At 41.2% G+C, this 13,157-nt stretch overlaps 3 protein-coding genes across 4 annotated transcripts; all 3 read right to left on the bottom strand.

The window, feature by feature from the left end:
• Positions 1-75: 75 nt before the first annotated feature.
• On the bottom strand, positions 76-3,873 carry LOC111600172 (band 7 protein AGAP004871). The gene is made up of 3 exons (XM_023316165.2): positions 3,242-3,873; positions 703-1,219; positions 76-638 (listed from the first exon to the last, which is right to left on the bottom strand). The coding sequence occupies exons 1-3, from the start codon at positions 3,405-3,407 to the stop codon at positions 299-301; spliced, it is 1,023 nt and encodes a 340-aa protein (XP_023171933.1). The 5' UTR covers positions 3,408-3,873; the 3' UTR covers positions 76-298.
• Positions 3,874-5,479: 1,606 nt separating this feature from the next.
• Positions 5,480-7,159, bottom strand: LOC111600201 (mucin-5AC). The gene is made up of 3 exons (XM_030223533.1): positions 7,055-7,159; positions 6,727-6,812; positions 5,480-6,403 (listed from the first exon to the last, which is right to left on the bottom strand). Exons 1-3 carry the CDS (start codon positions 7,157-7,159, stop codon positions 6,034-6,036), a joined length of 561 nt encoding a protein of 186 aa, XP_030079393.1. The 3' UTR covers positions 5,480-6,033.
• A 576-nt stretch (positions 7,160-7,735) lies between these two features.
• Positions 7,736-13,005, bottom strand: LOC111600171 (SH3 domain-binding protein 5). Of its 2 annotated transcripts, XM_023316163.2 has the most exons (6): positions 12,450-13,005; positions 12,320-12,382; positions 11,795-12,213; positions 10,841-10,915; positions 9,524-10,768; positions 7,736-8,321 (listed from the first exon to the last, which is right to left on the bottom strand). In XM_023316163.2, exons 1-6 carry the CDS (start codon positions 12,489-12,491, stop codon positions 8,111-8,113), a joined length of 2,055 nt encoding a protein of 684 aa, XP_023171931.1. In that variant the 5' UTR covers positions 12,492-13,005; the 3' UTR covers positions 7,736-8,110. The 2 variants fall into 2 exon arrangements, with proteins under 2 accessions (XP_023171931.1, XP_023171932.1); XM_023316164.2 differs by lacking the exon at positions 10,841-10,915.
• Positions 13,006-13,157: the final 152 nt, after the last annotated feature.

Raw genomic sequence — 13,157 nt, 5'->3', positions numbered from 1 at the left:
TTTTAAACAATCCTTAAACATAATTTGTAATGAAGTTCACTTAACGTAAGTACATTTTATAAAGAACAGCTAGTGGATGTCCTTAGGAACATAATTGTGTTCACTATGTAGCACTGGTTGGCTTGGGAGAACACATTGAGTGAGATTCTCTCTCTCTCTCTCTCTCTCTCTGTCAGTCCACCTACAACAAGTAGCCAACGATATCGTCATCGTCGTCCATATTGTTGCCCGCGATTTGCCGGCGCAGCTCGCAGCGACCCAGTGCCTCCAGGTATGGCTGCAGCACCGACATCGAACGTCACTGATGATGCTGATGCTGGTGCCTGTGAAGTGGCGATGGCGTCGCATGGGCGTTGGCCGCAAATTGAGCGGACGAGTTCAGAAATGGCGTCAGCAGCTCCATGGGCAATGGGAAAATGATGGTCGAGTTCTTTTCCGCCGAGATGCTGCTCAGCGTTTGCAAATAGCGCAGCTGCAACGCCGACGGACTAGCCGAAATGATTTCAGAGGCTTCTTTAAGTGCACGCGAAGATTTCATCTCACCCTCGGCGGCGATCACCTTAGCGCGTGCCTCACGCGCAGCCTCCGCCTCGGCGGCCATGGCGCGTTGCAGTGCCGTTGGCAACGAGACGTCCTTGCTAATAAATAGAGAGGACTCATTAAAGCTCTAGCTCGATTTGCCTTTCGTCTGATTCAACTTACATTTCGACTCGCTCCACCTTGACGCCCCACGGATCGGTAGCCTCATCCAGGGACATTTGCATCGTATGTGAAATGGTCTCGCGTTCAGTGAGCAGCTCCGAAAGGTTGCGGGTGCCCAACACATTCCGCAACGTTGTGGCAGCCAAGAGACGTGTGGAGTGGCTGTAATTGGATACCTGGATAACGGCCTTGAGTGGATCACTGATGCGATAATAGACAACGGCGTCGACTGTCACTGTCACCGAGTCCTTAGACAGCACCTCCTGTGGCGGCACATCGAACGAGACAGTGCGCAGATCCACCGGATAATAGTCGTCCACGCAGGGCAGCACGAAGAAGACGCCGGGACCACGTGCTCCGCCGCTGCGTAGCCGACCCATGCGAAAGATGACCGCACGCTCATACTCGGAGACCACCTTGAAGCAAATAAACACTGAGAAGGGAAACGTCAGCACCATGATTAGCACCGATATAGCCGTGGCCAGAAGCTCCACGCAGCCCATTTCGTCATTTTCAGCTGCAAGACAAGAAATAAAACCTCATCAAAAGGAGCTGCGGAATGCGAGGCATTAAGCGCAACATTTCACAAGCAATTGAAAATCAATTGAAGACACATTTCATGACGTGCTCGCATGCTGGCTGTTTGCTGTGTAGTTGGGTAGTTGGATGGTTGGTGGTGTGCGGTGCCTGCTGCCACATGTGCATTGTGGCACTTGTTGCTCGTGTTGCTAAAAACGCAAATGTTTTTTCTATGCTGCCTCGGATTTCCGTTTGTTGTTCCACTGAACACTGACAGCCTGACTGATTTTCATTGGAAACGGGCACAGACACGACCACAAACAGAGATCAGACAAAATCAGCCAAAACACTTGGCGTAAATTTTATCATAAAACATGGCAAAATATTTACTCTACTTGCTAGACAGAAATTAGAGGAAATACATTTATCATATATAAAATTGTAATTGAGTTGAGTTAATAGATATGACTATAACTATTCAAGTAATTTAAGGATTCTGAAGATAAAAACTTGTTTTGCAGACAGAGAGTGTCTTGACGCGCACTAAGTTGCGGCAAATGGCTATGGATAAGTATTTTGAGTTTATGAATATGAAAGTCTATTGAGTTTGAAAAAGAAATTAGTTCGTGATTTTTGTTAGATATCGTATTCCATCCAAAGTATTGTTACTTAAGTGCTACTGTAAGAAATTTTGTAATTCACTCAAAATTTACTGAAATCTTGAGAGGAAATTACAAACTTAATAAGAGGACTAAAGCACAGAGGACTAAAGCATAAGACTTCCACTGCAATAAGGTAAACAAGTTTCCGCTCATTTTACAGCTTATATTTCAGCTATTGGCTGCTCGTAGAGTATACCCCATATTAAGGCATAATTTGCCAAAATCTTTTAGCCATAGATCTCTACTATATAAAGGCTAATTGCATTTCATACGTAAAAGTATAAACTAGCTATATGTCTGCCGTAAAAGTAAAGTTTTATGGCCCCAAGCACAATTGAACGAAAACAATTGTTTTTGATCTATAAAATCTTGCATACGGCTGCGATCCATCAGCTCGATGTTGTCTAACTACATAAGTAGGTATCTGTTTATGGCCAAATTAGCCATATTTCTATGTACGCACAGCCCAAGTACGCATAGCTACACATATTTATATATATACATATATATAGAATGGTAATTGCGCGTATTGTTTATGTTTTAGTATAGATTTCAACGAGTGCGGGCAGGTTGAACTAATACCAATCCAGAGCAAAGCAAAGCTAAACAATCGCCTGGCCAATTGGAACATTTATGGAATGTTTATGTAGTGCGAGTACATGTTAGCCAAAAAATGAAAAAGAAAAGGAAACAAGAAAAGAGTAGAGAGTAGAGAGTAGAGAGTAGAGAGTAGAGAGAAATTCAGTCTATAGATGGGGAGCACGGTTATTTTCAGTTGGGCCCCTTTTTTGTTTATCTTATATGTTTCGACAGTACGCTTTATATCCCATATCCGTATACGAATCAAATCTTTGGTTGCCTCACGTCACATCACGTCACGTCACGTCACGTCACATTGCGTTGCGTCGCGTCTCGTCAATCTTTCTGTTATTTATTTTTACTTGTCGGCGCACAGTTTATATTGCATACTTCATAGGTGGTCGCTCGACCTGGCTGATCGATAGATACAATTCAATATATCATCGACACCGCATGAATCATTCTCGTCTACGGGCGAAAGCCAAATCGCTTGAGTTATGATTTTCGAGCACATAAATATGAATTTATGGATTGAGTCTGAGGTCGTGAAACGAAAACTATTTGTATCTTTTGCAGTTCTGCACACAGATGATCATTCTATAAACTAAACATGCAATGGAAAATACAGCCAAATATTGAAAAACAATTTGTAACTAGAAATCCAAAAAAGGAAAATCCTTTGAGACGAAATTCAATCGTTAATAAATGGCAAGATTTTAGGTATTTCAAGTTATTCCTTTTAGGTCTGAGTCTTAATAGAATTAAAGCTTGTTTCTTACAGGTTTTTAGTCCCTGATAGGGATGTGTGCTGGAGCTGATCTGAACCGTGTGCTGCTGCTGCTGCTGTGGCTGCTGTTGTGTCGGATGCGACGCCTGGCCGGCACCTGTTCCGGGTGCATTGATATTGAGTCGCGTGCGATGCTGATGCGGCGATGCAGGATGCATTGTGGAATTATGAATGATGCTGCTGCTGCTCCTCGGCTAAAGATCTGTATCGTTAAAATGGCGCACGATGAGCACTGCACGCGTCCAGCGCACGTTTCCAATTGAGCAGCGGGCCGCAAGTCTCAAGCGTCGAAGCAGTTGTTCGACTCATTTCACACGTTGCCGTTTACGGCGCCTCCGTTCCGTCCAGCCATCCGGCCAAAGCATACACACACACCCAGCCGTAGAGTCCGATGTTGTTTGTATTTCTTTCTTTTTTTATATATATTTTCGCTGTGTGTTGTTTAGATTATTAGAAACGAACGAACTACAAAAATCTATATGGAGAAGATGGAGATAATTTATAAACCACTTCAGCAACAAAATGTTGAAGCTGCCATGCACGTTGTTAAGCATTTGTCTTAATCAGGAACAGCCGCTAGTGATCTATTAGCGACAAAAGGCCAAACGGTTTACAACACATTTGACAACTGTGTGTAGCACGCAATGAATAAAGCGAGCGTTTCTCGCTCATTTCGGCCCAGTTTGTGATCCTGAGAGATTCTGATTTATATTTATACTATCAAAGATCAAAATGATCAAGTCTCTGTGGAATAGTATAGGAAATAAAAATTATTCATAAATTTGAATGCGAAATGAAAAAGTTTCAGTTTTTTTTAAATTAAATTAAACTGCCTGAACTTAAGAAAATAGCTCAATAGCAAGCCATCAGGACTCACTCGCCCGAACTCTATGTGTATTTTCGTAGTTTTTATAGTATATAATATAGTAATATATATAATATAGTAAGAAGAGCATGTTTGGTTAGTTGAAATTTGCTCAAGAACAATAGCAAATTTAGGCTTATTTAAAAAATTGATTTATTTTGAAATCGAATATACGTAACAGACATCGCATACAGATATCTTATGTAGCACTATTATAGAATCAATAATTTTGGCTTTTAGGCGAGGCGAATGGGGCATCACTATCTCTTCCAGCTCTAGAGTTAAGATCAGCAAGTTTCGCAGTTGAGCTCCTCTGCAAATAGCTTTTGCTTGAAATGAAAAAACAACTTTAATAATTCTCTTTTAATATCGTTATATCGCTTCGCTCTACAACTTTTGGCAGAGTCCCCCTCCATTATGATGTTTTATCAATTGTTGTATTGTGATGCCACAGTCTCGCTGCAATTGGCTCTAGCACTTGCTTGAATTTATGAGAACTACGTAGAGAGGCGTAGCTGGCACTGCAGTTGCCTGGTAGACAGTCACAGTAAATATTCCAGTGAATGAAATTTGAAATGACTGATCAAAAATAAATAATAAACATTTGATTTAATAATAATGTATGTATATGTAATATATCAATAACAAATTGCAATTGGTTCCTTAAAAACCAATAAGTAATATCTGCTATAGGCAATTGCACATTTGAAGATCATTTCATGTTTGGCACAGTTCGTGTTATTTTCGTGGAATGTGCGAACGAAGAACAATGCTCCAATGACCCGCTGAAAACGTTTTGCCAATGCATTTGTTTACAATATTTGTGGTTGTTGTTGCTGGTTTTTATGTTGCCCGAAGGCAAATTGACTCAAGGTTCTACTTTATTATTATTGGTTACAGTGCATTTGCTTTATTGTAATTGTTTCGTTCATAACAAATTATTATGCAATAAATGCGCACTTTGCTTTTAGTTTTCTTTCCATGTTTTTGATTTACAGTTGGCTAAATCCAATTTCGATTTTTTTTCTTCTGTTTTTAATAGTTCATAGATCAATTAATCTGCCAGATTCTAAAGTCTAAGATATTGTTACCGATACATATGTATATGTTTATATGATACAGCATTATTATGAGCTGAAACGGTAAGGCACATTTTGGTTATAATATATATATATAGTTTACAGTAATTTGTGTATAGTATAATTTATGATTGATTGCTAATTGCGCCTTAAGTATTGAAATATTCCTTCTACAACTTTGTTGCATAGTTCAAAGGTATAAATGTGTAAGTATATACGGAGACATATATATATAAATGTATATATATTTATATTAGAAAATGCATAAATTAAATGTGAAGCTATTAATCAAATGCTGGCAATATTTTCATTAAATTAGTTTATAACTTTTTAATTTTTGTTTTGTTTTGTTTTGCGCTTCGCTTGAATCTTATCAACATATTCGATTTGGCCGCTGGGTATATACATATGTGTATATATATTCTTGGAAATTACTTAACATACACACACACGTATATATATATAAATATTCTCAATGTTTTAATTGACTGAGCAATATGTGTATATATTTAGCGTGTGCCGCTGCCCCGCAACAACATGCGCTTCGTATTCATCTCTTTCTCTTTTTTTCTCTTTCTCTCTCTCTCTCTGTCTCGCTCGCTCACATTCTGGCTCTCGCTCACTGCACCTGTTCTTGCATTGCATGCTGAATTCAAGTAATAATAATCATAATATCTTAACAACTAATAATCTTTCCAATTATTTGCTGTTTTATCAAATTCGTTTGCGCTACGGCAGCCGCGTGGCAGTAATCGATAAATCACCTGCACGGCCACCAGCACCTCCACCACCAGTTGCAGCATTGTAGCCGAGCTCCTGCTGCTGCTGATAGCGCCTTCGTCAATCATTGTACATGCCATCGACCAGAAAGTCCATGCGCCTGTAATGACGCGTTGTCCACAAATCACGGAAGCGTCTATAGCCCACAATGAATACAGCTATGGCCAGCGGCACAGCTAGCATTACGGTCACAATTGGCACAATATATTCGTTTTCGCCACGATTCACCAGGCTGCTGCTCATCTCATGCACGGGCAAGACGTGTGGTGCAACGCTGCCACCGTTAAGAGCAGTCATATCCAATTTTTCACCCTCAATTTGTTTCGCCATGCTGCTTGTGACTGTTGGCTTTTTAGGACGAGATGTGGTTGTGGTTGTCGTGCTTGGAGTTGTTGTTGTGGTTGTTGTTGTGGTGGTTGTCGTGGATGCTGTTGTTGTTGAAGTAGTAGTAGTTGATGTTGGCGTGGTGACGATGCTGCTGTTGCTGCCGCTGCTGCTGTTTGTGGCTTTGCCATTGATAACAGCAGCTGTTGTATTGGTGGAGGTGGCGGTGGTGGGGGTGCTGCTGTTGTTCTTATAATTTTTGCTACCATTGCTGTTGTTTTTGATGTCACTCAGCGATACGCCATCGGCCACTATTTTGTCCGTCTTGGCCGTTGATTTTGTTTGGTTTGTTATCGCCGTTGCTGTTGTTGTTGCCGATGTTGATTTCGTTACTTGTGGTGCTGGCGTAGTCGTTGTGCTATTCACTACAGTGCCAACTTGTACGGCGGATGGATCCGTATTGGTAACGCCACGCGCGAGCACCGGAGAGTGGTCCGCAGTGGCGTTGACCTTGGCTGGTTTGTTCACTGGCAATGGATTGGTTATATCTGTCATGATTTATGGTATATATATATATATATATATATATATATATATATATATATATATATATATATAAATAAATATGTATATATATAGTTTAAGTTGAATAATTTTCAATTACAATACCTGATGATGTGTTTACACTTTTAACTGCATTCAAAGTTGTTGCATTTTTGGTGCTGTTGCTCGGGCCAACCATTGATAGTTTGGTTACATTGGAGCTAGCTGAAGTTTCTATTGCTGTTTGATCCGCTTGTGCCAGCGGTACGGCTGTTAGCTGCTGCATTAGCAGCAGCAGTAGCACCGGAAGCACGTTCATTTTCTGTTTTGTTGCACTCGTGTGAAATGTGCAGCAGTTGCTAAATTTAGCAGCGAATTGCTTTTTGCTTTTATTTGGAATTTCCTGGAGTACAACGGTGATGCACAACAATCCGATAACTAATATCGATATAATGAATGCGACAAGTGTATTTAAAAAATATACGATGGGAATATTGATTCCCATCTCTCAGTCGCCCCTACAAATATAATATAAGGTACCATTTAGAATTTTGAACTAAATGAAATATAATTCTATGCTATATTTGCAGCTTATATCCTTAATTTTTCATATAGAACTAAAGTCACAAATCATATATAAAATGAACATAGCGCCCAAAGCAGTTAGATGCTCACTTACAAAAGCTGTCGTCTTTTTTACTGCGCGTGTATACATCGTACGTCGTGCATATCGATAGCGCAGACTTATGCTATCGCTAAGAAAGCGTTAATTTAAACTATTAATGGAAAACCCAAAGAAACGAAATGTAGAGAATGTGTGTCAATATTAATATGTATGTATATTTATAACGTACTCTGTATAATTTCTATAATTATTTTGTATTTTAAGGTTTATCTCTTTTGAATTGTTGTTTTGTTTTTTGCTGCTAATTTTATATATATCTGTTCTAACTGATTTTTCCGTATGCATTTCGCCTAGGACTAGCGTTAGTTAGTTAATTCATTTACTGAACAGCATAAAATGTAACTTGTTTTTTTTTTTTTTTTTTTTTTTTGAATTTTGTACGCTAAACAACATTATTGCACATATTAGGATTAGAGCACAGCGAAAAGCTATGCATTAAAAGAAAGCAATTGAATGATTTGGGGCAGCTCCTGCCGATCCACTTCACAATGGATGCGATGATGTCAAGTGATATGTACGCCTCTTACTAATTGCTCGGAAAATGGTTAAAGCAGCAGTTCCGGAGTTTAAGGTATATAGCTCAGCTTAAAACAATAAAGCAGCACGTTGCTGTTGCTGTTGTTGCTGCTGCAAGCTAGTTGATGTTGTTGCTGTTGCTGACGTTCGTGTTGTGATTGCTGCGGCCGTTGGTGACTTTAACTCCTCCACAATGATGACGCCGTGCTCATCAACCATATGATTCAATAGCAAATTCTCAACCTGCTCATCGGATAGTAATTCTTTGGGTTCTGAGGATCTGTAAAGTAGTTGTTGTTGTAATTGTGTCACACCAAACAGAGATAGCCGAAGGTAACAGAATAAATTAAGCGAAAATGAAATGCAAAAGAGGCGAGAGAGTGCTAGGCAGAGATAAGAGAGAAAGAAAGGGAGAGAGAGAGAAGTTGTAAGCGGAATGGATGCATGGAGACTGATGCGTAATGAAATCTTTTGAATCGAATCGAGTTATATAAAAAAAGACGACAGCAAAAATAAAAAAATTGGCCTCTAGAAATAACTTTACACTCATTGAATTCAATTGCAAACTGAAAATTGTTGCTTAAAATTAATAATGCATATTAAAAATAGTAGTCTTAAAAACAAATAATTTGTGATCAAACATAAATTGAATAAAATCATAATAAAAAATATTCAAAAAAAAAATTTTTTAAATTTCAAAATTATTTTGAAGAGAATATTGAATTAATTTTGATAAAAAGTAAATTGATAAATCGATATTTTGTAATCGATTTCAATGTAATTTATATAAAATAAAGTTATTTCAGGAGGCCAAAGCACACTCATGCACACAGCCACACTCTCAAACACACGCATGCACAGACTCACACACACACACACGCACATGTATATATCAACACACACATGAAATATTTGCAGTACATACAAATTTGTTAAAAGTAGATTTTTGACTTGTTTTTTAAGTTTTGGTTTGAGAAGCGTGCGTGCGTGCAATGCGATTAGTTGATTGTTATTGTAGTAGTAGTAGTAGTAGTAGTATTTGTAGTTGTTGCTGATTGATTGATTGATTGATTGTTTGATTGATTGATTGATAGTTGTCATTGTTATAACTGTTGTTGTTGTGGTTGTTGTAATCGAATTTGTGTGTTGAAAGAGCAAATATACCAAATTAAAGCAGCCAATTCGTTACTTTGTTTTTATCGAGCATTTAGGAATTTAGTTAATTGCAGTAGCTGAGTATTAGTTCTTGCAGTAGTTGAAGCATTTGGGAGTTTTTTTTTTGTTTGATTTTTTTGAGTGAGTGCAGTTTGAATTTTGAATAGCAGTTTGGCGGTAAATCGGTTTATCGTTTAGCGATTCGTTTGATTTGTTGTCCGATTGGATCAAATGAGCTTTGTCAGGCGATTCTGCAGCGTGCACAGTAGGCTGCTGCCAACGCCGACGCCGACGCCGGCGGCGCTGCGACCGCTGCCATCTACTGACCTGCTAAAGAGAAAGAAATCGCCGGCGCCGCCGCTGCTGCTGCTGCCGCTGCCGCTATTGTTGCTGCACGCCGAGGCATTCCCAGCCGCTGCCGCCGCCGCCGCCGCTGCTGCTGCCGTCGCCGCCGTCGTCGTTGTTGTTGCTGCTGTTGCGGCAAGCAGCGCATCCGTCTCGCCGCCATCGTTGGCCATTTCCGATTCGCTGTTGCGCCGCTCCAGACTGCGTCCGACCTTCTGAAAGCCATAGCTAAACACGTCCTTCACCTTGTCGCCGGCATCGATCAACAGATCAAGGCTTTGCCGCCGTCCGCTGCTCTTGAAGCTATTCGAACGCGACAGCCACTGGCTGAGGCTCTGCTTGCGGCTCATCTGCTGGCCGGCCAGGCCGATGCCGATGCCGATACCGCTGCTATCGTCCTGGAATATCGTAGTGCAGGTCACTTTGCGCTTGGGCTCATCCGACGACGAGGTGGAGTGCTGCGACTGCGCATCCGCATCCAGGCCGCCCAGGCCATAGCCCAAGCCATGGCCGCCTAGGCTGCCGGCTCCATCGAGAGCCTGCTGCTCCAGCAGCGATTGATTCGAATAGCTCGAACTGGTGCTGTCCGAGTGCGAGAGTCGTATTTCCGTCCACTGATCGATGTCGTTGTCCGCCGGCGGGGCCGACGTCGAGGCAGAGGCCGACGCCGAGGCCAGAGAGCTGCTGCCAGACTCCGAGCGTGGCTTCACCTCGTACGGTCCATGCAGACCCTGTGCCTGGGCAAACAGATTGTTGTCGCCGTCGGTGGCGCTGGTGCTGGCCGACTTGTGCATGCCGCCGGCCAGCTTCTGTGGGAAGGTCAACACCGTCTCGAAGTCGTGCAGCAGATGCGGACAGTCATGTGGATCGGCATGCCTCTGGCGCGGCGAGCTGGCTCCACTGCCCAGACGATCTGGCATGCGCAAATACTCCTCCTCCGGCTCCGCCAATTGCAGCTGCTCCGCCTCCGATTGCAGCTGCTGCAACTGCAACTGTTGCTGCTGCTGGGCATCAATGGCGTCCACCTGGCGCAGCATCGCTTCGTAGTTAAGCAAATTGTTGCGCTGCTGCCGCTGCCTGTGTATGTCCTCCGAGATCTGTTCCAGATTCTTCAGCGCCTCGTTGTAGGTCAACTTGGCGGCGCTGACCTTTGACTCCAGCTCGTTGACGCGCAGCTTTTGCGCCTTCAGCAGTCCATTGTAGTTCGCACGCGTCTCATAGTAGGGCCTGCATTAACGAGCGATTATCAGCAATATTAGTGGGCGTGGCATAGGCAGCAGGTGAGCAGCGCATACTCACGAGCACTGGATACAATACAAAGCGTGCAAAATGCTAAAGTATCTCAACAAAAGTAAATTGCGCCGCAGCTGCAATCTAAGAAGAAGAAGACAAAAAAGAAGAAACCAAAAGAAGAAAACGAAATAGAACCGAAAGTAGAACCAAAAACATAAACCAATAAAGAGACATTTTAAGTTGTTCTGGCAGAGCTGAAGCTAATCAGACTTAATCTAATCAGACTGTCGTCGTATGGGAACTGAAAGAGAGATCTGTAGCTAAGTGAAGAAGCAACTTGGAAAGGGTTTCAAGCTAAAACTTATTTCTGAATCGCTTATTGCTATTAATATATATATATATGCTGGTATAGTATATGTTAGCTATATAGTGGAGTATTTCGAGGCTCGCTCGTGTAGATCTTTAGGTATTTTTATAGAAAAAAGTGGTTGGGGCAAAATTTTTATATAGAGACCAAAACATTAATGTTATAGACACATGATATAGCTGATATGCCTTATATATCTCATACTTGAAACAAATTTTTACATTTTCAGAATAAAATTTTAAAATATCTGACATATATATGAAATAACTCCTATAGCAATATAATTTATAAATGTTAATACTATGAATATTATTATATTTATATATATAAAAGTCGTTGTAAATATGATATATATAAAATATATCAGCTATATAAATATCGCCTTTCAGAGTTTCTCATTATATCTTATTTTCAAATAAGAATTAATTGACAACTTCTTTAAAAATATCTCTAAAATTGTGCTATACTCACAGTTATTATTATAATAACTTTTATCACATACAAAAATGTAAAAAACATAAATTTTCAATATTTTTCGAAAATTTTCAAATCGAACATAGATTTCTTTTAACTGGTGCGAAACCCATTGGGAATTCCAATTGCACTCTGCCAGAACGTTGGTGTATAAGTCAAATAGGAATCCAATTAGATACCTGGAGGAGCGCAAAGCTTGTTTGAGCTGTCCTTGGAGCTTGCCGACACGATTGTTGGCCACCTCGAGCTTTAGTTGGCACATCTTGAGGGCGTTGCGCGTGTCGGTGACTTCCAATTGGGACTGATTGACTTTGCTAGCGGCATGGCTGAGCATCTCCTGGCAGGCTGTATCCAGCGTGGACTTCTCGCCGAGTCCCTGTTCGGCCAGATAGACCATTTCCTTTGCAGCGGCATGTATGGACTTGGCCTTCTCATGATTGGCTGCCGCCAGCTGCGTTTCCTTGGCCAATTGTGCGGCATATATGCGCGACTCGTAGTAGGGCTTGGCGGCGTCTATCGAGTTGCCCAGCTTGTGGGCGGCGGCCTTGATACGCACCACGCTCTCCGCCAGCAGACGCTTAAATTCGCACTTCGACTCCTGCACACGGACAACGTATGTTATATAAAGTAAATAAGAGCGCAAAGCAAAAAGCGAAAAAAGTAACAAGAAAAAAATAAAAATAAAAATCAATAATAAAACTCACATCGAGCTCCACTTCATATTTGTTGATATTGTCGGTGGCCGTGTTAAGCTTTTCCAACTCGATCTGGAACGTAAACCAATTAGATGATTGGAATATTGGATAAATGCTGGTCTGTATGTAGGGCAAATACCTGGACACGGGGATCCACGGGCGTATTGCTTTCCGTTGACATTGCGGCTGTCCGAACTAATCGAACCGTAATTAACCGTCAAATGGGTATTGAAATTAACGAGCTTGGTCACTTGGCTATCATGGCGGATGCAGTGCAGCCGTACGCCGTTTCCAATTAGATTCTGATTGCAACTGTGTCAATTCGATTCACCAAGTGGAAAATTAAGCGCAGCAGTTATTAGTTGAAAAAGCTTTTTTGGCAACAACAATGCGTACACACATAACGATGACAACACAGAGAGTACAGCTTTTGCCAAATGCAAACAGACCACCGAACCCAACAATACGAAATAAAAGCGCATCCCAGCTGACTGAATGGCCGCACTCAAAAAGCTCTCAATGCACGTTGACTGCGTCGAACAGCTTGCTAGAGCTCATATGATTATAAACCGTTGTTCTTGTCACACTATTTTACTCTCGCCACACTATTGTAATACTGTGCACCACATGTTTATTTTTATTAGTTTTCATTCAATGTTTTACACTCAGAAGTTGGTGGTGAGGGCAAGAGCGCTTTTCACCCGTTCATTTTATTGCGCACAACCACCGAGCGCAACAGTGGCGCTCTCTAGTGTTAGCTTTATGTACACTTTGAGTAAGTTGGTATACAAATATAACAAGTCTGGCAGCACTATGTCACAGTATGACCTTATATATTTGTGTGTGT

Source organism: Drosophila hydei, unplaced genomic scaffold (assembly GCF_003285905.1).
Source record: "Drosophila hydei strain 15085-1641.00,03,60 unplaced genomic scaffold, DhydRS2 tig00000232-arrow-arrow-pilon, whole genome shotgun sequence".
Lineage (NCBI taxonomy): Eukaryota > Metazoa > Arthropoda > Insecta > Diptera > Drosophilidae > Drosophila > Drosophila hydei.
The sequence above is the reverse complement of the archived record's forward strand: the minus strand, read 5'-3'. Positions and strand labels throughout refer to the sequence as shown.